Source organism: Labrus mixtus, chromosome 5, assembly GCF_963584025.1.
Source record: "Labrus mixtus chromosome 5, fLabMix1.1, whole genome shotgun sequence".
Lineage (NCBI taxonomy): Eukaryota > Metazoa > Chordata > Actinopteri > Labriformes > Labridae > Labrus > Labrus mixtus.
In genome coordinates, this window is record NC_083616.1 from 16,592,960 (window position 1) to 16,618,132 (window position 25,173).

A 25,173-nucleotide genomic window follows, 5' to 3' on the forward strand; every position below is an offset into this window, starting at 1 on the left:
TATCTGCAAATGAAAATCACTGCTGATCACAAATCTGCTTCTTGTTTCACCCTGATGATGTTTCCTGTTCCCTCTTGCTTCATTCATCCTCTGACTTCCCTATCCTTCACTTCTCTATCCTTCACTTCTTCCTCTTTCTGTCACTTCAGTCCAAACCCTCTCAACTGACGGGAAATACGTCAAAAATGAGAACTCGAACAGTACTTATTGTGCTGTCAGTTAAGTCATCAATACAGTACATCTTCATGTAGAAATGATGCATATTTTATATTATACTTATCTGCCAACCATAGGTGTCAAAAATATGTAGTGGAGTGATGGGAAAAATACAGTGCTGCCCTCTGAGTTGTAGTGGAGTCATTTCAAATGGTACAAGCAGGCCTGTGTACATCAAAACCAAACAAATTACTCTACCTATAATATTGAATGCAAAGTAGTTTCTGTATAGATATAGAACTACAGTTGTAATTTTTCAGTTAATTTTGTTTTACCTAGTTGCCAGTCACAGAGGGTGGGGTCAAAAACAGGAACTAGAGAAACAATCTCTTCCTCAGAAAAAAATAAGGAAACAAAAGTGCCAAAGAAAGAAAGAGATTAAAAGCCACAGGCTGTGTAATTAAAACAGACAGGTACATCAGACTGCAGGAGAGACTGTGCAGGTGTGTATTATGGTGTTGCTGCTATGATGTGAGTATTAAGAGTGTGTTTTACTTGTAGGATTGAGGACTGATTAGAGGAAAGTATTTCTGAGCTTGTTATACCTGAGCATCACAGAGAAGTATGTCAAGGTGTTTGACATCAGAGTATTGTGTAGTCAGTGTTTGCTACATAAAAGCATAGTATTAGTCAAAGTATAGTCAAAGTGTGGCATATCAAAGTCTAGTGTATAAGTGTGGTAGCCTAAGTGCATTGTACTCAAAGTGAAGAATGATGCGAATAGTATTTTGGTCTGTAGTGTATTTGAGCTTAGAAATGTTTTGAGTAATATAATGGCGTCTTGAGGATAGAAGAAAAGTAGATCTGGTCAGTACATCATAAAATAGTGTATTTGAATAAAGTATACTGCAGTGTGATATATCTGAGTGTAGTTTGTCTCAAGGTTGTATGTCACATGCTAGTTTATTGGAGTGAAGTATATCAGAAAGTGTATCAGAGTGTAGTATATTGAAGGGTTGTATCTCAACGTCGTGCTTTAGAGTGCAGTACATCATAGGGTAGTGTGTCACAGTGTAGTATACCTAAGATTTGTGGTTAGAATCAGAATCAGAATGTGGTTTATTGAAGCAAGGTGCTTCAGGGTGTAATAGATAAAAGTGTGTATTAGATCACAGTGTAGTTAGTCAGAGTGGGGTTTATTGGAGTAGAAAGTATCTCATAGTAGTGCAAAGCAGCTAACGATGGACGGAGTGTGTGAGGACGACCTCTGCTGGCTGCAACTGGATGATTACAGGATGCTGCTCATTAAAAACATTGATCCTTCAAGAATCACTCCATACCTCCGACAGTGCCAGGTAAGTATTCTTCCTCCTCCTGCTCCCCTACTTATACATACTCGTATACATCTTCTTCCCACTACCTTACACCTCTCAGTGAAGCCCCTTTCACACATGAACTGAGATTATTAGATAGATTCAAGATATTCTTCTCAGTGGTGGCCAGGGCCACTGTAGAAATCTGATTGGCCACCCCAAAATCCTAACCTATGATTTGCTATTTGTGGCTTCCTCAGAGGTTGGACTTCCAGTAGCTGTCTTTACATTTCAATGTTGCACATGTCCTTTTGTTAGAGCTTTAGACAAACATCTTTTTGAGTCATTATTAATAAAGCTAGGAAGATGTCAATGTTGCCACTCTGTTTTTTTACTGTTTAAAGGTAAACTATTAGACACGTTAATATAATAATGGTTTGAAAGGCTATTTTAAGTATCAAAAGTACTTCTTACTGGTGAAGACAGAAAGGGTAAATAAATGCCATGTATTGCTCTTTGTGCACACTTCTCCCAGGAATTGTTGAGTGTCAAACACTTTATTTCCTGTATGCTGGTGTATTTTATGCACGTATTTGAATAGTAAAGGAAAAACTAAAAACTGATGGGTTATTTCATCCCAGTAATACATTTCTCACTTGAACTTTGGTGCTATCATTCATTTGGAAGTCTTACATGGGCACAGAAAAGGTATTCTTCTTTGCTTTTGATCATCTAGATTTTGACATAAGATGGGGTTCCACCTTGGATTTCTATGTTATCATCCAGAATTTTAACAAATGGGGATATACTTTATATTTTCAACCTAGTTGGAAATGTTCTTTTTGTCATTTGGTCCAGTAAAGAGCATGGTAGGTCCAGATAATAATCTGTGCATTGTTGTCGCTAGCTTGAAGTCATGAAGTCGAGGCATCAGTGCAGAAGTTTGTGATGTTTACAGCTTTTGGTCATCCTTACACATAACAGGAATATAAAAACAGCAATCATGTGTGTGTATGAACTCTTACCTGTCTGAATTAAGCAGAGAAACTTTGCTCAACATGAACAATGTTATTACCCGCCCACTCGCTTGCTATGAATGTTCCAGACTATTGGTGCTGGGTTCACATATCAACAACAAACACGCTTTTAACTCGGAGGCTGGCAGAAATAAGTCTGCAGAATGTTGGGGTGAACAGATTCAGTGTTTGTGTTCAAAAATTCCATCGCATCCGGATGGATGTCGTAACATTTTTCCAGGTGTAGTGCATACTGTGTGAAAGGGGCTAAAGTTATGTATACGCTCACTGAAACTCTTACTGCCACTCCAATGACTGAGACTCAGACAGTGTCAGTGTCCTAGACCGGCACCGCATCGTATGCTCTCATACATCTATAATGCCCCACCTACTTCTAAAATGTGTCTGCCCCCCCCCCCCCCCTTCTGTAACTTCTCCTCTAACTAATTTTCTTCTTCTCCTCTGTGATTACCTTATCCCAATTCTGTCCCTTTTTCATTGAGTTTGTACTCTTTGTTCTCCTCTGTGGCTTCATAGCACGCAGCAGCTTCTCACCCATCTGCTTTATACTTGTATGTTGATTAGGTGATAAGTGCTGAGGATGAGGAGCAGCTCTTCAACGACCCCGCCCTTGTCGTCAGGAGGAGAAAAGTTGGTAAGTTGTTCACTCAACACCTGTGTCAAGTTTTCTCTTGACCTGACACCACAAAGCCCCTGGAGCATTGCACACTGCAGTCAAAACGAAGTCAATGCCAAATCCAAGAGGTCGATCAAAGTGAGGTTGTATCAAAGTGGTCCATGTTAGTCATGACATGACAGAAGTGTCAATATGAAATGAGCTTGCAGATTTTTCTGGCTAACCACTAGGCCAACTGTGCCCCATCATTACGTCATTTTTAAGTCACATTTTAAGCTCAGCAGAAAGTTTACATCAAGGTGACTTGTTGAATCACGAAGGTCATGTCTGTGACACTACTTCAACCATGTCATTCCCCACTCTCTCTCTCCCTGATTTCCGACTCTGTCCATCTCTCAATTAAAGGCACAAAAAGCCCAAAAATAAATCTTGAAAAAAGGGTTTACCATGAAGTGTTGAAAGCACTCATGACTCACTTGCTGACCGTACCATTATCTTGACTTTCACAGGAGCCCTGCTGGACATCCTGCAGAGGACCGGAGTCAAGGGTTACACAGCCTTCCTGGAGAGTCTGGAGCTGGATTACCCTCAACTGTACAGCCGCATCACTGGGAAGGAGCCCAACAAGACCTTCAGCATCCTTATTGGTCTGTTTAACTGTTTGCTTGTTCACCTGCCTAAATGACTCAGTTTAACTATCAATAATTCTGCTGTAAACATCACGTCTGTCTTTCTGTTTAGACACTGCTGGTGAATCTGGTCTTACTCAGTTCTTGATGTCAGAGCTCAGTCGTCTGCAGAGGGCGCTGCAGGATGAGAGGAGGCGACGCCAGCAAGCTTGCTCTGTCGCCAATGAACAGGTCTATTTGATACTGAGGATGAGTCGTTGAAGATGTATATCACTGAGTTGTCTGAGGACAGATGGCAGTTAAAACACTGACGTTTTTTTTTGTTGTATGGGTTCGTTGGTGTCTCCAGGAGGTGTGGTCTCGGCAGCAGAAGCTTAGGGACAGAGAGCTGAGGAAGCTTACTGAGCGGATTCATAAGGTTCGGGAGGAGCGGGAGAGGCTGAACGAGGAGGTGAAGCAGCTCAGAGATCACAACTACAGTCTGATGGCAGACATCAATACTCTGAGTCAGGAGAAGAGCAACGCCCAACTGGCCAACAGAGACCTGCAGATAGAGGTCAGCTAAATCCTACTCCACCTAAACACAGGGCGGCATGTAGAGCTGACCTCTGACCCCTGACCTCTGTACATTCTTGCAGGTGGAACGTCTAAAACACACAGTTGTGCGGGCTGAAAGTCAGACTCGACTGCTGAGACGACGAACACTGAGACCTCTGCAACAGGTAGAAAGACTCCTTCAGCTATAACATTACATGACTGGCCTTCAATATTTAAATCCAACTGTGGTAACACTTTCCAATACAGTTCATAATTGTGCAAAGTTCCTGGGGAATTAATGAGGAACTAATTACAAGTTAATGAAGATATGATACAAAAGATTATTATTTTTTGCATTTGAATACATTATATGACATTTAAAGAGCATAAAAAAAGAAAATAAAAAAAACAGAGGAAAACTAACAAACAGACAAAAAGAAAACAAAGAAAAATAGAAAACATGGGTTAAAAAAACCCATAGCTGATTACATAAATCTCAGATACAGTAGCTGATCGCTGTATGATTCGATTTAGTGTATGAATGGCAACCAGGTACTGTAAATTCACTCATATTTAATTCATATGCACCTCTGTAAATATCGATGAGGGAAATTACTAACAGCTTATGTCATTTTTAGAGCAGGAGCCTGGCTCTTCCCCCGGAGACCTTCTTCCACCCAAACAGACCTGAGGAGTTTAAAGAGGAGAAACTGGAGGATAAAAAAGAGGAGAAGCAGGAAGTGAAAAAGGAGGAGAAGCAGGAGACACAGCAGCAGCAAACACAGCAAAAGCAGCAGCAACAGCCGCAACAGCAGGAGAGTCCAGCTCTTCCTCAGATGAACCTCCTCACTACAATGTTTAGGTTGAGAAAAGATCTCCACAGAGCGGAGGAGCAGAGAGCAAGGGTACGAAAGAGGAGAGAGGGGTTGAGGTCGATATGACTCAGGACCAGTGTTCATTTGTACATTTTAAAACAGAAAAGAGGGAGGCTTATTGAGCAGGCTTTTGACTTAAGTTTTTCTTTACACTGACGATTCAGTTTTGTTTGTGCTAGAGGAATTTGTGTTTGAAATCATCTCAACACATCATATCTGTCTCAAATGTTGAAATAGAACAAAATGTCTCTTGATGCAAGTTTATTCCTGTCGTGATTTGGACAATAATCGCCTCTGATATGTTGATTCAGCAGCAGTCCAGAGTACAAACTATTACAATAAGTTACATTTTAACACAATGAAAGAGCACAATCACAGCAAGTACTTAACATTTCAACACAGTTATTCAGCTTAGCATGAATATGTAAATTTCACCTGAATATTTACAGGTGTTTCAGAGTATCTGGTCCAACAGGTAGAATGCCAGACAGAGTCATTAACCCTGAAACCTAGCAATATGATGGGGATCCGATCTGAAACTGGATTTCTTTGATTTCAGTATCTTGAAGAAAAGGAGGAGCTGGAGCTGCGGTGTGCTCAGCTAAAGGGAGACACCAGGATGTACCGTCAACGCAACAAACAAACCCTCAGACAGCTGGAGGAGGTGATCAGAGAGAGAGACAAGGTGAGGAGGAGGGAAATCTGTGTTTTTATCTGTAATTTTGCTGCCATCATTATCTTTATTTTAATTCTTATCGCGCTTCTTGGGGTTATTTTTCTCCTGAATTCTTTACATGTTGTTTACTTTTCTATATGTAGTTTGTGTGTGTAGTTTACGTGTTCATGACGGTGGACTCTGATTTATATTCAAGGCTCTGTCATCACGGGCAGAGCAGCAGGAGGAGGCGCGGCTGCTCCTGCAGGAGAAAGACCAGTACAGAGAGCAGGTCAGACAGATTACTGAACAATCAGATAAACTAGAGCTTCTCCTGCTGAGGACACAGGGGGAGGAGCTACAGCTGAGGGCACGCCTCCGCAGACTCACCTGCAACACACACCAGGTAACGCGGAAGAAGGTGATGAACGTGTCAATGATAATGTAATTATGATGTAATGATGAAGGCTTTCTCATTCAGGGTGAGAGGAGTGTGAGCAGTGAGGAAGAAGAGGATCCCAATAAGAGCAATACAATAGGTAAAAGACATGTCTGACATGTGACCTACTGTTATATTAAAGCATCTCATGTGACCTAGTGTGATCATGTGACCTGCTGTATTCAGGAAGCAGTGAGGAGGTCCGCAGTGGAACTTCTGGGGAGAATGAGGAGGCTGCAGCATTGCAGCAGCACAGCTCTCCTCTAGGAGGAGCCCCAGAACTTCAAGAGAAGGCCAGCAGTGCTGCATCATGGGTAATTTAACTGAAGGTCAAGTTTGTGTCTGATGCGTCACCCCACATTTGTCAAACTTCTGCAAGTAGTTTATAAGTAATACAGTACCTGATGAGGTGTCCATTAACAGGAATTTCTTGACAACATGGAATCAGCTTCAGCAAAGGGCCAATAATCCGTCATTATGGTCACCTTGATGGCCTTTTTTTTGTGCTTACATAGTCTAATGTTGAAGAAAAACCAACCAAGAGATGTACTGTGATCTGCAAAATAACTTTTTTTGTCAATGGGGTCTTATGGCTTTGAATAGAAAATATTTTTCTATTTCTGTTAAAAATAAAAAGTTTGTATAGGGGATAAAAAGTGGATGCAGTCTGAAGCAACAGAGATGTTTCTCACTTTTCATTTAATTAAAGTTCATATCACCTCTACCTGTCCTGATCTTTTTCTTCCTGTCTTTCTGCCTGCCTGCTTCGGTGTCCTTTTCTTTGTCTATCTGTCTGTCTGCAGGAGGAGGAGGAGACTGACGGCTCTGTGACCGGCAAGAGTCGACCAAACTTCTTTTATCGCAGGTTTGCCTTGATTAAATAACTCTGGCTTAAAATATATATCAAAATGTCTTATTAAGCTTGTTCTCTTCTCTATATTGACAGGAAGCAGGCTCTCAGGTCAAAACCCATTTTTAAGGAGTACACAGTGGATAACATTGAGGACAGCAGTGACATCACCGACTCTGACTGAACACAAGCTGGTGCTACACAAGATGCTGAATTCTTTTAACAAAAATAAACGTTTATTTTTTTCTTTCAGAGCTTTTTCTACTCATTATTTTATTTTCAGCTTGATGTAATTTCATCTGTATTAAAAACCATGTCTATCTCTGTGTAACAAACCTCAGATAGGTGTGTTCAGTTCAGAAGCTTTCTAATAAAACTGTCCTGAGCTGAGGTGATATTTTGTTATGTGTAAGATTGTGCTCATGTTTGTTATCAGCAAGAAATAAAAACAGAATGAAACAATAATAAATACTCAATCACCACTGTGCCCTTTAGACGTCATATATTATTTATAAAACGATCTGATAAGATTATCTTTCACACCTTTAACATTTGCTTTTGAACGTGATTTCTGTCCAGGGCACAAACACGTTTTTTTCCCCACTCTACTCCCAGAGTGTGTGTGGCATTAAGTTTCACAGAGTTTGGTGTGGAAATTATCTTGTACACTGACAATTGTGATTACAATCTACATTGTTGTGTAGAAGCTCAAATTTGACATATTGGCTCTTATTATCGAATGAAACAAATTAGCCTAATGCACAACAAAACATACCAGACAAATACCAAATACAAAGACTAATGTGGTTCAACCTCAGATTGATTTACGTCTGCAAGTTATTATCAATCTTAAAAAAAAAAAGAAGTTAGAAAAATTAAAAAAAAATGTCATCAAACTTACATCAGTAGGCTACATTCAGGATGTACGACTTTCTCCGTGGACAGCATACGTCACAACGTTTCCGGAATGCTTGTCGCCATGGTGACAGAGAGACGCTTGGGCTTTCTGATTGAAGCGTAAACAGTTTGAGTCAAAACTAGCTGACTCATATTCACGAAAAAAATTAAGAAATAAAAGAATGGAACCGCGAAGAAAAAGATTACAGATTCACCTTGTATGCCACCCAACTGCCTCGTGAACTTTTCTCCGGCCCGGTGAACTCAAATCAGGGAAATAATAGATCCTGACTAGCGCTATCTGCAGGCTAATTAACGTTAGTATGTCTGAGAGCAGAGCGGTTCCGAGCGGGAAGGTGTACCGTCAGCTGTTTGATGCTCAGGTGGGTCAGAGCCAGGTGACTGTGACTGTGTCCCCAACTTGATTGAAGAACTTTTTGGACGTGTTTCCTTCAGTGTTTTTTTCTTCTTCTATAATGTGGTGTTATAATGTTTTCTAGGTTCAGCTCTCCAGGTCTCTGCTGGCCGGACGGAAAGACACCAGGACAGACTGTCTCTCTGCTGAAGACAGTAACACACGCTGCAGTACAACCAGCAGGTACACAGACAGCCAAACACATAAAGAAATCAATCTCAGTGTGCTGAGAATTAAACATGTACAGTATATCAGTGATTTGCATGTAGACTATGAAAAATCTCATTCAGTATTTGTATCTGTCTCACCGTTTTTCTCTGTCTTCCTCTCCACATGTCTATCTCTCTGTCTGTCTCTTTCTCCTGTCTGGCAGGTTGTTGTGCCCTCCTCCAGTCAGGGGACAGAAAGGGGATGATGCTGATGAAGTTGACGATGTCAGCCAACTTCCTGACTCTGTGGGTTCGTATAGAGCTGAGATGTCACCTTGATCATGATAAACAAAGAAGATTACTACAAGAAAAGGAATAATTATAATATCCTTTTTATTGTAACTAATGAATAATAATTTATAAACCAATCATGACAACCCAAATCTATGCATGAAACTCCAACCATTTTTCCTCATCTTTTGTGAGATACATTACTGGTAATGAATGAAACTTGATGTTTCATACATGATATTCACAAACCTAGAAATGTAAATTTAAACGTAGACAGTTGAAGATAAGGGAAGTACACTTAGGGACAGGGATATTATTTGACTATTTTATTATCATAATAATGTCATGAATGAGTCCCCCTGTAAATATTCACCTGCCGTATGGAGTTCTGAGGTTATATCTGTTTTATGTTCTGTCCTGTTGCTGTCCACCTCTCTCTTTCAGTGGTTGATCGCCCCAGCTCTGACATCATTGAACGACTGACAGAGAAAAAAAGCAAAAAACATAAAGAAACTTTGAAACAGCTGGACATAGAGCTCATGAAAGTCACTCAGGTATAAAAAAAAACAGAGGAGATAGTGAACACATAATTAGTACGCCTCAAGAAGTATACACACTGGAATAGTACACGTTGGTATAGCACATCGGAGGTAGTACAAACACAAATATACTGTTCCCCAGGCGGTACACTAATAGAGTATACCTGAGTTCATTAATACCCAGTTTTGTATGCCTGTGCTACACCTGAGGTAGCAGTCAAACTGATATATTTAACCTGTAGGTTTATTTCACATATATGTTATGTTGACTGATATAACACTAGAGGAAGTCAACACATGCTTATTTAGAACCACTGAGGTAGTATACACCCTGATGTTGTATCCCTGTGGCAGTATACATGCTTGTATAAATCACCTCAGGTAGTTTACATGCTGATGTGAAGATGCTGTGGAATTCTACAAACTATGATAGTAATAGTTTGAAGACTTCCCCAGCTACACATGAGGTAGTACACACCTCGCTGTTTAAGTACATCTAAGGTGGGATTCTCTGTGTTTCTGTAGATCTGAGGTAGAAGTAGAAGTAGTTGGTAGTCCGCACACTGGTGTAATAAACTTCCTGTTGTAATTTCACAATGTATTAAAGCCTAGGTGATTAAAATATACATGTATGTTTTTTACTTTATCTAGTCTACATTTTGTGTTTCAGGTGTATGAAACTCAGGTGAGGACTGTAAGTGTGGAGCTTCTGTCCTCTCTGCAGGGATTGAACTTCCATTTAGACACCTTGAAGGACAAAATGAAATACCTGGAACACCAGAAACAAGCCCTGCAGGTACACATGAACACATCAGTCTGATGAACATGAACAACTGAAACACAACACTTGAAATACAACAGTCCGCATGTACACATGAACACCTTGGATCTGTCAGTCTTCATGAGTCTTTGGGTACACATGAACACCTGGGACACGTCAGTCTCCAGATTGTTGTTGTTTTTCGCTGATTAAAATGTTTCTGAGACTGTGGTTGGCTGGGCAATTTGGATTTTTGGACTTGTGACCTTAGTGTTTATCAAATCATGCATACGATGTCATTCCTTGTATGTGTTTATATATTTGTGTGTCTCAAGGATGTGTATGGTCTCTGGGAGGAGGTAGAGGAGGAAGTGAAGAAAAAGAAGCTTAGAATAAAGGGGCTAAACAAGAAACTGACTGAAGCTGAGAGTCAACGAACAGACCAGGTCAGACTACGTTAAAACACAATGAGTTTTCATTGTACTTCTTTGACAAGGTGGTAAGATGGGTAGTGTTCATCTATAAAACAAACATTTATCAATTTAAAAAAAAGATACAATACTTTTTGTTTGCATAAAAAGTTTTTATTGAGCTAAAATGTTGATTATATTGAGTTATTACCAACATGATCATTACAAAGCTGTGCCATGGGCTACTATTAATTCAAGGCCAGTGTCATTAAAAATGGCAGTTTGTGTTTATATGTATGTCAGTATACATGAAAGTATCTATAGCTATAGTATGAATTTTATATGTCTACCTGTATGAAGTACACAACACTGTTATTAAGAACTAAAGAACAAAATGAAAAGTAGAAACTTGGATTAAAATAATAATTTAGAAATAAATCATGTTGACCTTCTTTGTAGATCAGAGTTGTCCTGCAGAAGTACTCCCCATTGCTGGAGAAGATAAGCTTCCTGCCTCCATCTGATGTCTACAGACTGATCCACAATGAAGCCACAGTAACTTACTGTACTAAAGCCTTTCAACTTATTTCCTCTAACAACCAAAAAATAATAGTTTCATATGTTCTCTGCTTGTGTCTAAGATGTTAAATCAGTCTTTGCTGGCGAATCGTCGTAGCGTGGCTCGACTGCTGCTGCTCCTCCGAGAGGAGACCCTGCAGCAGGAGTCACTCCTCTGTCTGCACTGGGAGGACTGTCTGAGCCGCTGGAGGAGCAACACAGTCAGCGAGGTTATAGGCCAATATAGGTGAAATACTCAGATTCAGACAATTTTTTAAATTTAGTCAAGCAGGTTATAAGAAAGGTTTAAACAGATTTTAGCTTTTTTTAAGCTGGTTTCAAAATTGAGTTTGGACTGATTCATACTATTTCAAGTGGTTCAGACCAAATTAGATTGGTTTTAACACATTTTTAGACATTTTTAAACACGTTTCCATTTTGCTCACACTAGCTTTCATTTGTAGTAGATTTTAAATAGTATCAAATGGGCTAAAACTGTTTTTAGATTAATCTGGTTCAAACAGGTTTCAAACTGTTAAAACATGGTTTGAGCAGATTTCAAACTGGTTCAATTTGGATTTGTGATAGACTTAGGCATGTTTTGACGAGATTCTTGATTGGTTTTGAATTTGGTAAGACACTTGTCAATGGGCTTTAGATTGGTTTGAACAGGTTTTAGACAAGTTTAAATTGGTTGCAGTTATCAAACCATAACTTAGGTCGATACAGCTTTACATGAGTTCAAGACCGCATCAAACATTTATTAGAGAGCTTTCAATGAATAACTTAAAACAGGCTTTACAAAGTACAAATTGGTTCTTTGCCGTAGACTTTTTCATACTAATAACTGGAGAAATAACATCATCAGCAACAACTATAAGCCCCTTATTTCAACAGGTGATTTATTTCTAGTTTGTTTGTGTTGTAGGAGTCTCTGTTGCAGTGATACGGATCAGGAGCCACTCTTGGTCAGGCAGGCGGTTCAGAAGATGAAACAAACTCAACAAGAACTGACAGCAAAACGCTGTGACATCATCAACAGCATCTGGTAGTATTGTTGAAGTTAACAGCCTCTGCTGTTCATCTTTTGGTTGTTACTGTTTGGTTGTTACAGTTGCTCTATATCAAAATGTCTACGCTACTCTGTCCTTTACAATATAAACCATCGGGCAGAAAAGTTACAGGTACCAGTCATGATACATTTCGTTCCTGAAGTAAAGCCCATGTCAAGAAGAAAGATGTTTTTGCATAGAGCTGGTCCTTTGGCCCTGACTGTATATCCCGCACTGTTGTCTTCTTTCTCTTCAATGAGACAATTGGACTTGTTTCTTCCCGATGACCTCTATATGTTGCAAGTTTCTTCTAGGGTAGTCACACCAGTTTGACAACAGTGTCTTGCAAACTGCAACTGTGAGAGAATCAATACAAGTAATAAAGCTTGTAGGCAATTCTCATAGATCTGCAGTATGCCACTGTCTATTAAACATTACATTTGTCTGTTTCAGCACCCTGGTCCCGCCCTCCTGCTCCATTTCTCTGGTCTCTGATTGGTTCAATCATCTGACAGCTGTCAATCAACAGATTGGTAAGCCTCTTGACTTTTCTGTCTGTGTTTCTGTGTGACTCAAAAGGTTAGTTTCCATTCACCTGTTTTGGAGCGGAAACACCTCTAAAAACAAAAAAAACAAAAAAATCAGTTTAAAAAGTTTTTCAGGTGTGTGAGGCAAAATGTGTCTATGATCATTTGTGTGTTCAGAGCGGTTTAATACTGACTTCCTCCATGAGCTACGTTGTTGTTATGACCAGACTCGGCAGGATCGACTGGCTGACATGGAGCGCTGTAAGGTAAAAACACAAAAATCCACGCTGAAATCTCTCAAAATGTTATAGTCATATTTACAACAACAGGGTTAGACAGAAACAAACATTTATTTATATCTTATTAATTTTGATGAAACCTCTGTTTCACATGTTCTCCTGCAGAAGGAGATCTTAACTTTTCAGCTGTCAGAGGAGGAAGTGAATGATGTTGTAAGCTCTCAACTGCTCCCTCTAATTGGTCAAAGCCAGAGTCAGTATGAAGAACGTCTTGCTGCTTATGATGTGAGTAACACAATCGTCTTTTTTTCTGTAGACTGGTTCTTAATGCCCCCCTTTACTAAAATATTTGTCTAACTGTCTTCCTGTCTGTCTGACTGCAGGTATGTTGTGAGCTTGTGTCCAATCACGCTCACATTCTCAGCAAGTGTGTGTTTGTTCTGATGAGGGGAGCAACATTGCTATGGGAGGCACACAGCAGCAGGTTGAAGACAAGAGAAGAAGAAGTACAGCAACACTTGGATGACCTCAGAGAGTCACAGCAGCATTACATACAGGTAAGACTTCAGTCAATCAGTCCTGTATTTAAAAACCTGCAGGACACGCCTTCAACTTAGATGGGGTGAGTGTCTGTCAGGCTCTCTGATGCTTTGCTGTTGTATTGTCAGAAGAAGAAGGTGCGTCTGGATGTCCTGCTGGGTGTACTACGTCAGGAGGGCAATGAAGACTCTTTGAAGATGTCTCTTGACAAAGCTGTCTTCTGCCTGAAGGAAGTCCAAGAGAGGTACCAAATGCTAATGCTAATGCTCATACAGAGTCATACATACTCTGCAGTTGTATTTAGCTACAGCATTTTTTCTCCTTATGAAAATGTAGGTTTGATGTTGTGGTCATTGATTGGTTTATATAATATATGCTAACTGCACAAATCCATCTTATCAATCATCTTCCAAATAGCTCTCTCTCTCTCTCTCTCTCTCTCTCTCTCTATATATATATATATATATATATATAAGAAGAAATAACAAACCCATGTGACCTCAATGACAGTCAAAGGATTGGAAATAAAAAAATGATCTGTTTTCTCCTTTAATTAAATCCATCTGAACACAAACTTTCAATTTGCTGATCAGGGGCATGATAAGTGTTCTGCCTTGAGATCAAACAGCTCTTGTGTGATGGTTTAGAGCTGTAACATCCTTTGTGTTTGTTCGCGTGAAGCTGCAGAGACTGGGTCTCAGATCAGTGTCAGCTGTTGGATCGTCTCCCTTCTCTCCTCCTGGAGGAGCTATTCTCCTATAGCTCCAGCCTCAGCTTATTCTACCACCTCAACCACACCTACAGACCGGTAACCATGGCAATTGCATCTCACACACACCTACACCTTCTGCTAACTAAAGCAACACTCAATGCTTTCTCAAAGCTGTAAGACAGCCTTTTGACTTCTTCATCACTGTGGTTTAAGACTTGTTAACTAAGCTTAAAGTAAACAAGTGAAACATTAGCTGAGTTTATTGTATTGTTCAGACAACACACTACCAGATGTTGGCAACCTTTAGTCATAATCCAGCTGATTAATAAAGGTACATTATGAATGTTAAAAATTCCTGCAAATATAGAGTCAGAAAACAGAAATTCTCAGACTTGAAATCAATACCACGTTCATCTTAAAGTATTGGCTTAGTTTTTTAGGGCTTCATAGGTATTATAAACCATAGCGTATATTAAAACCAGGTAAAGGGACTCAAGTCCAAAGCTAGAGCAATAAAAATAAATAAAAAATGTGATCTTCCTGCTCAGAGTCCAGAAGAGCTTCAGAAACTCCACCCATCATTAACCAACCCAGCTGACCATGGTCAGTGTGTATTTGTTTCTGTTCACAGCTTAATAAACTGTTTATTTTGTTGAGAAATTTGGGGTCCTGTCTTGACTGATTTTGTCTTTTTCTTTTGCAGAATATAGTCAGGGTGCTGAAATACAAAAACCAAATGAGATGATAAAGAATCATCAAATCAGCTGTCAGATTGTCACAGATCCTGACCAGTCGTCTCAGTATATGCTGCCAGAGGTGAAGCTCTTGTAAATTAATGAAAGACAAAAAACAACTTGTTATTGTGCACATATGTATAAATGCTGTGTGTTTGCTTATGTGTAGGATGAGTCCTGTCTGGAGGATCTCTGTGACATGAGCAATATTGTCACATTTGCATCATCAAGGGGTGTATCCTATAGTGGACCCATCTTCACATGTCCCGCCCCTGATCTTTCAGAATACCTGCAGCAGGAAACACACCTGCCCATGTTTCCTGTAGAGCTACTCCCACACACACTTAACAGGTACAATTACACACACACAACACGATAACAGAAGAGTGCCATCTTGTGCTGACTGTATACGTTTTCAATGCCCAGGATGCGGATTCTCTTCTTGGAAAACCTGGAGCAGCATTTTCATGATGTCCTAAGCTCAGCAGTTACCATGGTCACACACAGGAAGGAGGTGTTGCATTGTGAGCAGGAGTTCCAACTGCAGCAGCTGAATCGCCAACATATCCAGACCCACATATACCAACCACGCCTGGGTAAAACAGAGTTTGTGCTTTCACATTCATTTTAATAGTCAGAATTTGATCAAGGCACCATATGGTGGACAAGGTGCTCCTCTAATCTGAAAACAGTACTTCACCAACCAGTGACTATATCCTCTTCTTTAATACAGTCCATGGTAGACACAGTGGTCGCAGCACTAGTCTGACTGATAGGATGTAGGCTTTGTATTTCTGCTGTTGGTAGCCTATATCATATGGAGTTTTCTTCCCATCTTAGTAACTCTGTGTTCATGTTTTTTAATTCCCCTTACTAACCTGAACCTCTACAATCCAATGGCTAAATTCATGGCTGTTATGTCCACTTCGCACTTAGTACTTGAGTGGCTAATCGGATGTAAGACTGTTTGTTTAAGCCTGCAGTTAATAGACTGTATCAGATCAGAGTCCTCCTCCCCTTTGGGTAAATGTGTGTTAGATGTGTGTGTGAGATAACAAACCAACATAAAGATGGACACACAGCTCATTTTTGTGGTCCGCACTGATGGTATCAGAAGTTCTTGACAACAAACATAACAGTGTCTTTCTGTGTGTGTGTGTTTTAGCTGAGCTGCAGCTCCACAGACAGCGTGTGGATGTTCACTGTGAGGAGGTGTCTGACGTGTTGGCCTCCTGCAGGACAGAGCTGCATGACCTGCAAACTTCCATTAACAGGAAGAACAAGGAGTTCACTACCACAGTGTCCAACATGGAGGACGACATCATGACAGCTGAGAGCAGCCAACGGTAACAACTGATCTGTGGTCAGCTCACACTGGTAGAATCAGATTCAGAATAAACTTTATTGTCACCATACTAAGTTACAATGATAAAACATATGGCATCTTGCCTGATTAGCAAAGCAATGATAAAACAAGTAAATGTATACAACTAATAAGGTAGAAAGATAAAGACTTGTTTCTAAAGCAAATGAAATGTGTTTTTCATAAATAACAGTCTCTCTCTGTCTGTCTTTAGTCTGGACGCTGTGAGCTCTGCCCTGCAGGACTGTCTGGATCAACATATTAAAGACACCCAGCACTGTCAGACCACATTCAGAAAGACTGTTCAGATAAGACTGGAGGAGGTCAGGCAAAAAATAACACAACTCCTCAACTCTTTCAGGTACCACATGGAGCACCTGAAAGTTATTAAATACACACACTCTCTCACACACACACACACACACACACACACACACACACACACACACACACACACACACACATTCTTCAACAACTTCTCCTGTTGCAGGTTGTTCAGTGAGGCAGGTGATTTTGCTCCTGAAGAGGTGAAGTTGTTTCAGCAGAGACTGAAGGGGGAAACCAAAAAGATTACTTTGGCTGAGGAGTCCATCCACTCTGATCTGGAGGGGTTTGAGTCCAAGAGTTTACTACAGGTTTGAGGTTTTATAAATATTAATTTGTTGGTGTTTGCCTCTATCAGATAGGACAACTGTAGATGGACTGGAAATATGAGGAAGAGAGTGGTGGTGATGTTCATCAAAGAGCAGGGGGCTGGAGGACTCAGCCTCTTTAGATGGGGTGTGCTAACTATCAACTGAGTTAAGTGGCGGCCTGCAGATGTGACCTTAACCTGTCTGTTCATTCAGAGTGACTGCAAGTTCAAATAGAACACAGGGTTCCCCCCCACTAGCTATTCATAATAACATTTTACTGTTCATAAAATGTGAAATAGAGACTGGAAGTTTGGACAGTTGGTTTGGTTTGGGTCAGCAGGAATGAAAATAATTCTGGTAACAGAATCATGACAGGAGAGAGCTCAGTCTGCTGAAAAACAGGTCACTTGAAAAAGGATCATGAGAAGTCCATGTGTGTGTTTGCGGTCTTAAAGGGAAAATTAACAACTCTATTGTTAAAGGGTGCAATTAAACATAAAGGTCGTCTTTACCTTCATAATAATTCATGTTGCAGCAACAAATGTCAAATAAACGGTCTGAGGCTAAAGTCTGTTTCCCCCAAGGTAAAGGATGTGTCTGGTCGTTTTGAGGAGATACTCTCCCTCCTGAAGTCTGAGGTGACGTTCATGGAGAAGATCAAGAAAATTATCAGCAGCACACAAGTTAACATCAAGGCAGAGGTACCTGTCTTCTGACTGTCTACTTAGTATGTGTATGTCTGTCACAGCTGATTGAAATTCTTGCTCAGCATGTTAAAAGAGATTTGAACCACACAGGCAGCCAGCAGTAACCAGCAGCAAGCAGCCATACTCAGCAGGTTGGAAGATCTGAGGAGGATGGTGGAGAACACACAGGTACACATAGTCACACAGTAGTACTGCTGTAGCATCACTTTACGTTATCTTAGTTCTGTGACTTAACCAAACAAAAAGAACATGTTGAAAATGTAAGTTTTAAGTTTAAGTCTGTCTGTCCGTCTGTCAGCAGGTGTCTTCAGATAAGGTGTGTTCGTTCCTGTCATCAGTCAGTGAAGAATTCAGGAAGCGCTGTCAGTACCTGGACTTTTCACTGGTGTGCGACACATTGAATACTATGACATCCTTCTTGTTTATGCAGACTACTTTCTCACTTACTGCTCTACCACATGTGTGCTTGGACTAGCTGGACTACCTATTGTATCCAGGGCTGGACTTGTTTATATGGACAATCACTTTCCACATGGACCTCCTCTTGCTGACCTGGACTATCTGTTGTATTCCACGACTGCATCGTTACTGCCATTAGTATATCTGGACTACCACTTGTCTACCTGGACTGGACTACTACACATTTTCCTCTTGGACTGCCTCTTGTATCCTCCCCTTTTTTAAGTTATATTTTGGACTATTTTAGCCTTTATTGGATAGGACAACTGCAGAAAGACAGGAAACGTTGGGTGTAGAGAGTTGGGGATGCCATGCAGCAACCCAAGGCCACTTCAACGAGGACTATACCTATGTACATTGGGTGCACAATATAACCGCTAGCCCATCCGGCACTCCAGTTCATTCTTTTTCATTAGGTCTGCTTTATGTTCATGTTGATTACACTGAATACGTTTGTCATTGGTGTGTTTAGGATCACACCTGGGAGAGTCTCCCACCTCGGCCCAAGTCCACGAAGCGGGTTTGCTCAGCCCAACCTTCTGGTTTACTGCAGCCGAGCAGGAAAGCTGTTGACCTTCTCAATGACCCTGTTGTAGGCATCATCAAATCCTTAAATAGGTATATATACTCCACTTAACCACTGAGTTGCCAAAAATACAAGTACTTTTTGGTATCTGGCGATGAAGAAGATTAATAGTTTTCTTTTCTCTTATTCCCTTTCCTTTCTTTCTTCTGCCCAATCATCCTTACATATCAGGTTGCGTATAAACCAGGATCTTCCAGCAGAAGCAGCAGAGAGAGAGGAGGGAGGAAGAGCAGCTTCTGGTAAGAATTCTGTAATTTTTTTTCTTTTCCAAATAAAAGGCGTCACATAATTAAAAAAAGCTGTGAGGTACAGAATATTGATATGAAACATGTAGTCTTTAAGTAAGGTAGTGAAAAACACTGCCATGATGTAAGCATGGAGCTTGTAGATTGCCATTTGCACATAAAGATTTTACCATATTTACAACGCAGACATTTTTCCCTGAAAATTTGATTTGAAGATTAGAAAGCTCTGTGATCTTTCCTTTTCAGAAAATCGAGCCACCTTTCAAGTTAAAACATAGAACTAAAGTTCTAGTAGTTAACAACAAGACTAAAACTAAGGTTTGCTTTACGACACTTCCTAACTTATAGTAACATAAGATAGTACATTTTGAGTGTTATACGATAGGCTAGTAAAAGTGTACCTTCTTAGCTAACAGTTTTGTGAGCTAGTAAGTGTTGGATGATTACACTACAGTTCAATGGTGCTATACAGTACTATATGAAAGGGCACAAGACCCAGGCTAGCAGTAATGTTAGCTAGGAAGTGGTTGAATGATAACTTTTGCTGTTGACTATTGTAGCTTATTGGTTGCAAAATATCCTGTTTCAATAAAAAAAAAGTGAACAATCGTCCTTCAAGTTTTTCACAATACATCGTCTCTTTTTTAGTAGCTATCAGGAAGAGGTGAAATGATAATGATTGGGAAATTGTGTACACTAAAATGATATGGGTCCTTGAATAAGTCTTTAAATTGACAACTGCAGCAGAGAAATCCATCCTGAATATGACAAAAAGGGACAATTGCGGTTGTGTAAACAGACAAATTTTGAACACTTTTGTTGTAAAAAGAGAAGACAAGTCATTGATCAATCCCAGATGTTCTCTTCAGGTGATAGAACGTTTTAATCACAATACTGTTTCAACTATGAATACATCTCAGCATTCAATCCAGCCTTTGTATAAATCATCACGTCTTCTATCTTATAGCAGTCTGATTGAACTAAACACAACAAACAGCTGACAGCTCTTTGTTTATTTCAGGTCAGAGTTCTGTCCAACGTCTACAACAGAAATGTACTGGGTCCGTAAGCAACCTAAGGTAAACACATACACACCCCATAATATTTCATAAAAGTTTCACATGAATGTATGCACGTGCATTGTGGAATTTGTGCTTTAGTTTGGATGGTACACACAGAGTCTGTTGTGCTGCTCACATACAATAAAACTTTATTTTATTCTCCATGTTGGTTTATAACCTGAGTGTGTGTTTTATAGTGTGGGGAGAGGCTACAGGCCCATCAGGTCTGACAGGAGGCTTCAGGTTTTTGGACCAAAACCAGATCCAGAACAGACCACACAGTGAGTTTGATCTGCTAGTTTGATTGGATCCTGATGGAGGGTCTCAGGTTTTGATCTCCCTGTTATTATGTTTCAGCTCTTTGAGCTCTGCAGTTAACTCTGTGTTATGGAAAGCCAATGATGTCATCCTGCTGGTTGCTGAGGTAACAGACACACTCTGCGCATGTGCAGATTAAATAATGTTCTTCAAAGTTGAACGTACTGCTAAACTGTTTATATTTAATCATTTATAAAACTCTGTCAGGACTTCTACCGGAGCAAGCGGGGCAGCAGATTTCTCCTGGTTCCTGAAAGTTTTGATCAATGGGCTGAGGGTATGCAGCAGAGGCTGCTGGGATACCAGGAACAGGCCAGGAAGCTTATCAGCACAAGCAGAGAGGGTAAACACTATGCATGTTCAACTGTGACAGACTCTCTGTCTGTCTGTCTCTCAGGCTTTGTGGACCAGATGTCTGGCTCTTTTGTCTGTCTCTCAGAGTTGGTGAACGCATTGCTGTATGTTTCTCTGTCTGTGTTCCAGCTGTGAACCCTTTTGTCTGTACCACTGTGTGTCTCTGTCTGTCTGCCTGTCTGTATCTCTGCTGTATGTCATAATTAGCAAATCAGCTGACCCTCTGCCTGTCTGTCTCTCAGAGTTGGTGAACCAGCTCTCTATGTTGGAAGAGATTCTCAATTTGTTATCCAAAGTTTTGATCAGCAACCATGTGCAACAGCACGAGGCAGGGCTTAGAAATGAAGTGGGAAGAGTCCGAATAAAGCTGGAGCAGACCCTGTTAGCCAGTGAAAAGGAAAAGGTTTGAACATTAAAACAGTATTGCCTCAAAGCTCATCACAGGTTATCTGTATGTAACAAACTGCAGGTTAGACCTGACTGTTTATTCTCTCTGGTTCTCAGCGTGAAAACGTCCGTCACCTGAGAGTTTCTCTGAGAGACGATGAGCTTCAGACTCTGAACCGCAGTGAGGACCTCAGACAGCAGCAGCTCCAAAGCGCCATTTGTTCAGCACACCTTCAACTACAGGTAGGGCAAGGGAAGGATCACCGTGACACCTGTTAGCCCTGCAAATAGAGAAGTGGCTCATTCACACTTCATTAGTCACCAATTGATATAAAGAGGAGCTGTATCTGGAGCCTCCAGATCTGTTTAGACCTAAAGAGCTCGGGCAAGGGCTGCACAATAGAAAGCAATTTTGAGCATTCACAATAAACACATTGTAAAACTCTGAATTTATAAAAATTAAATAGTTCAAATTATAAAAGTAAGCAATGTTCTTCCTCAGCATGTGTACATTGTATCTGTTGGATGAAAGCCTGGGTGTCCATTCATTACTAATAAGGAGGATAAACTCAAGACATTGAGAATCAGTGTAACAATGCTTCTGGCTGCACCCAGAAGGAATTTAGAGTTTTTTTGGGGGCCTGCAGTTAGAGCCAGAGATCAGTTTGAGGTTTTCTGCACAACACAAATCAACACAACATTCATACACTTGTAAACAACTTTACATTGTTGTGTATTTTCTGTGTTTAGGAGTGTGTAAGAGCCAGAGGGGAGGAGTTTGTGAAATCACTGGCTTCTCTGACAGACAGTCTGCTCCATCAGCTGGACAACCTGTTTACAGCTGCAGGTAGCTTTCACCTCTAACTAGCCTATGTTTACATTCTGTGGCTATAATAACAACTTTATGTGCTGGAGCCAACACTTAAAACAACAGTTAAAGCTCATAGGCTGTAACCTGTACCTGCTCAGTGTGTGTTACATGATATTATTACACAGCTGGGTTAAATACTTGTTTCTGATTGGCCAATTACGCATAGCAACGGTCTGCTATCCCTCGATAACTGACCGATGTTAAGAACAAATCGTTTCAAGAAAAGCTGACGTTTGCAAGGGACACGGCTCTTAACACAGACTGTGGAGGACATCTGCAAAACTCAAGATGGCAAATTAACTTAACATGCAACAGAACGTGGTGTAAGATGGTGTTGCAAAAGAAAAAAACATTTTTAATTACTGATTTCCGAACTAAGTAGCGGTTTAATTAAGCGGAGAAATGTATAGTGAGTGGGTTGTTATCGCAGAGGAACCCCTTCAGTGTTAGTCAGGACCCCTCCGCCCTGTGTCTTGGTCGCGCTCCCTTGTTGGGGTTTTTATTCCTTGATTAACAACCCACTCACCATACATTATTATTTACATGCATGTTTGATTACCTGGACACACAAACATCTCTCTTCCATTCACTACTTTTAAATAACCATTAAGTTGTTTCCTGTTTCTGTTTCCATAGATACAGAGGCAGCGCCGATACACCAGCACTCTGAAGAAAGCAATGTAACCTTGGAGACAGGAGATGAAACAGGACAGAAACTTTGCTCAGAGGGCAGGTAACACGTCAGAGGACTATGACATCAGAACATAGCTGGTGTGTTTAAAATGACAAAGTTGGTAAACAACTGTAGCACTGCAGCTCCTTTCAAAAGCTCCTTCACCGTAAAAGCCATCCCTCAACTTCAAATTCAAGCTCTTTCAAAGTGAAAGTCCAACAGTTCATCTGCATTTAAACTCTTCAAGTAAAAGTCTCCAGGCCCTTCAGACTATTTAACAGAAGATCTTCAAAGTAAAGGCACTTAAAGGAGCAATATGTAACTCTGACACAAAGTGTTTAAAATGGGTACTATGGTCCAAACTCAAAACACTGGAGAGAGCTGTCTCCCCCCATCCCCTCCTCTCTAGATTCGAGGTGCACACAGGTTGCCATGTCGGGGACAGGGAGCTTCAGTGTTTAACCAGCCTTGCATCGGTCTTCTTATTTCTATCGATTTTCAAAAGCATATCCAAAGTTTTACCATGTTTCTGGCCATCGCTGCAACACCTGTGGTTTGCCATTTGTCTGGCAAACTGAGGGGCGTCCAAAATGGCCATTTGGGCCTCCCTTCTCTGGTCAAAACAAAAATCACTCCACACTGGAATCGAAACTTAGAAGGAGGACATTATGTACTTGCTGCATTGTTGTCAGAGAACACTTCAACCAGCTCTTCAACATAGCATGTTTCCTTAATGCCTGATAAATAATAGTAAGGCCATTATGATTTAATTCAGTAGATATCTATATATATATCTATATATATATACAATATAACACATTGGTCCCTAACAGTAAAACGCTGTCTAGTTCTAACAAAGTAAAAGCTGAACATGCAACACTCTGAATATGTGTGTGTGTGTGTGTGTGTCTCAGGACTGTCTCTGGTACCCCATACCTGATGCCTCCTACTGACAGCACAGCTGACCCGCCAAGTGCTACCATAGCAACAACAGCATCCATCAGCACAACCAGGTGCACCTCCGTGCATGTAGCTGTTATTGAGCTGAGAGATGTCGCTGTGAAGGTATACACACACCTTTAACCTACACACCCAAGATTAAACAGACATAGAGACGAAAGGGAATGACATGTGTTGTTAATGTGTGTGTGTGTGTGTGTGTGTGTGTGTGTGTTTTGTCAGAGGCTTGAGCAGCTGTTAAAGTCGGAGTCATCATGTTCAGACGACGACAAAGGAAGACAACTGAGTGAACTACAGAGGTGGAGCACACAATGGAAACAGCAGATACACAGTCTAAAACACACACATTGACACTTGGAAGCAGCCATAAGAACATCTGAACTCCACTATACACACAAACTTCTCTTAATGATTAAACACGTCAGCCACATGTCTGCTGACAATTTGGATGTCTTGTTATTCCTCACGGTTTTAATAACTTGTGATAAAACACAAGTAACTTTACTGAAGTATACATGCAGGATGTGGAGGAGGAAGCTGGAGAAGTTGGATGAGGAATAATTTAGTGTTTCAATGTTGAAGATTTACACTGTGAACACATCAACATAGTAAACATGAAAGGATGTCTCCTCTGGGCTGTTTATGTGGAACTTCATCACTTGTTACCTTTGCATCAGCTACTCCATGTGTCTACTCTTTTCTCTTGAAGATGTTTCCTTAAATATTTAGTCTTCTCTAATAGTTCTTATGATGCATGAACTGCACAGCGACCACAATGTATTCATCTTTATTAACCAAAAGCAGGGATGTTTTTTGGGGGGGAACCGGTGGCCTGGTAGTTAGTAGTTCACCCCATGTTTTCGGAGGCTGTGGTCCTCCAAGCGGGCGTCCCGAGTTCAGGTCCCGCCTGTGTCTCCTTTCCCACATGTTGTTCTCCACTCAAGCTTTCACTAATTTCTGTCTCTGTCCACTTTCCTCTCTAAATCAAGGTTTAAAGCTTTAAAATAAAAAGGCAGAGATGTGTCTTTCAGTGAAGTACTGTACTGTAGTATAAATTCAAGTAGTTCCATTTTGATTGACCTTCATGCTTTATGCTTCTTTATTATAGGTTTTCATACCGTTTCAGTCCAGGGAAAAGATTGACTCTTTTAACTAAATAACATGGCTGTTTTTCTAAGAGTATAAACATTCCTTAACTTATTAAAATACTTGGATTTTACGCGACCGAGATGCTACAAACTCAAGATGATCTTAGGAACTATGATGCATTGCTTTAGATTTACAGATCCCACATCATTAAGGAAGATAAGCACGACCGAAATCTTAGACATCCCTAATTAAAAAACTCATTTAGCACATTTTCAACTGATTGAACTGAAAACTATTACCTTGAGAGATTTTAAATATTTATTATTGTTTAAATTCATTTGAACTAATTCATTTCTTAATGATTGTGCAGTATTGTTGTTTCTGTTCTGCTAATTGTGTTTCTGGTTTATTGAAAACTGGAGATGAATTTAAGCCTTCTGGAATAAAATACAGAAAGCATTTTTTTCATTACATTGTGCTCTAAAAACATTTGACTCAAATGATACCGTTATTTCCCTAAAGGTTCATTTGTAGC

At 40.4% G+C, this 25,173-nt stretch overlaps 2 protein-coding genes across 2 annotated transcripts; both read left to right on the forward strand.

The window, feature by feature from the left end:
- Positions 1-569: 569 nt before the first annotated feature.
- Positions 570-7,589, forward strand: card9 (caspase recruitment domain family, member 9). Its single transcript, XM_061038205.1, has 13 exons — positions 570-1,511; positions 3,071-3,140; positions 3,632-3,769; positions 3,864-3,982; positions 4,101-4,307; positions 4,390-4,473; positions 4,927-5,193; positions 5,723-5,848; positions 6,036-6,224; positions 6,300-6,357; positions 6,444-6,571; positions 7,061-7,122; positions 7,204-7,589. The coding sequence occupies exons 1-13, from the start codon at positions 1,398-1,400 to the stop codon at positions 7,289-7,291; spliced, it is 1,650 nt and encodes a 549-aa protein (XP_060894188.1). The 5' UTR covers positions 570-1,397; the 3' UTR covers positions 7,292-7,589.
- A 544-nt stretch (positions 7,590-8,133) lies between these two features.
- ccdc180 (coiled-coil domain containing 180) lies at positions 8,134-24,263 on the forward strand. Its single transcript, XM_061039053.1, has 36 exons — positions 8,134-8,387; positions 8,505-8,602; positions 8,793-8,874; positions 10,069-10,194; positions 10,494-10,604; positions 11,028-11,123; positions 11,210-11,373; positions 12,055-12,174; positions 12,632-12,711; positions 12,883-12,971; positions 13,110-13,229; positions 13,328-13,501; positions 13,613-13,728; positions 14,166-14,343; positions 14,745-14,799; positions 14,900-15,012; positions 15,100-15,281; positions 15,357-15,526; positions 16,096-16,276; positions 16,508-16,654; positions 16,784-16,928; positions 17,513-17,629; positions 17,726-17,803; positions 17,934-18,020; positions 18,567-18,712; positions 18,852-18,919; positions 19,947-20,004; positions 20,184-20,267; positions 20,344-20,410; positions 20,512-20,647; positions 20,901-21,061; positions 21,163-21,288; positions 21,796-21,892; positions 22,553-22,649; positions 23,504-23,654; positions 23,772-24,263. The coding sequence occupies exons 1-36, from the start codon at positions 8,328-8,330 to the stop codon at positions 23,898-23,900; spliced, it is 4,209 nt and encodes a 1,402-aa protein (XP_060895036.1). The 5' UTR covers positions 8,134-8,327; the 3' UTR covers positions 23,901-24,263.
- Positions 24,264-25,173: the final 910 nt, after the last annotated feature.

What these genes read in the sequence shown, in the direction of transcription:
- card9 (XM_061038205.1), top strand. Translation starts at nt 1,398, where the DNA reads ATGGACGGAGTGTGTGAGGACGACCTCTGCTGGCTGCAACTGGATGAT. An exon ending in GCTCTGTCGCCAATGAACAG is followed by an intron (nt 3,983 to 4,100) that starts GTCTATTTGATA and finishes TGGTGTCTCCAG; the next exon opens with GAGGTGTGGTCTCGGCAGCA. An exon ending in CCAAACTTCTTTTATCGCAG is followed by an intron (nt 7,123 to 7,203) that starts GTTTGCCTTGAT and finishes CTATATTGACAG; the next exon opens with GAAGCAGGCTCTCAGGTCAA.
- ccdc180 (XM_061039053.1), top strand. Translation starts at nt 8,328, where the DNA reads ATGTCTGAGAGCAGAGCGGTTCCGAGCGGGAAGGTGTACCGTCAGCTG. An exon ending in GAGGTTATAGGCCAATATAG is followed by an intron (nt 11,374 to 12,054) that starts GTGAAATACTCA and finishes TTTGTGTTGTAG; the next exon opens with GAGTCTCTGTTGCAGTGATA. An exon ending in TACACCTTCTGCTAACTAAA is followed by an intron (nt 14,344 to 14,744) that starts GCAACACTCAAT and finishes CTTCCTGCTCAG; the next exon opens with AGTCCAGAAGAGCTTCAGAA.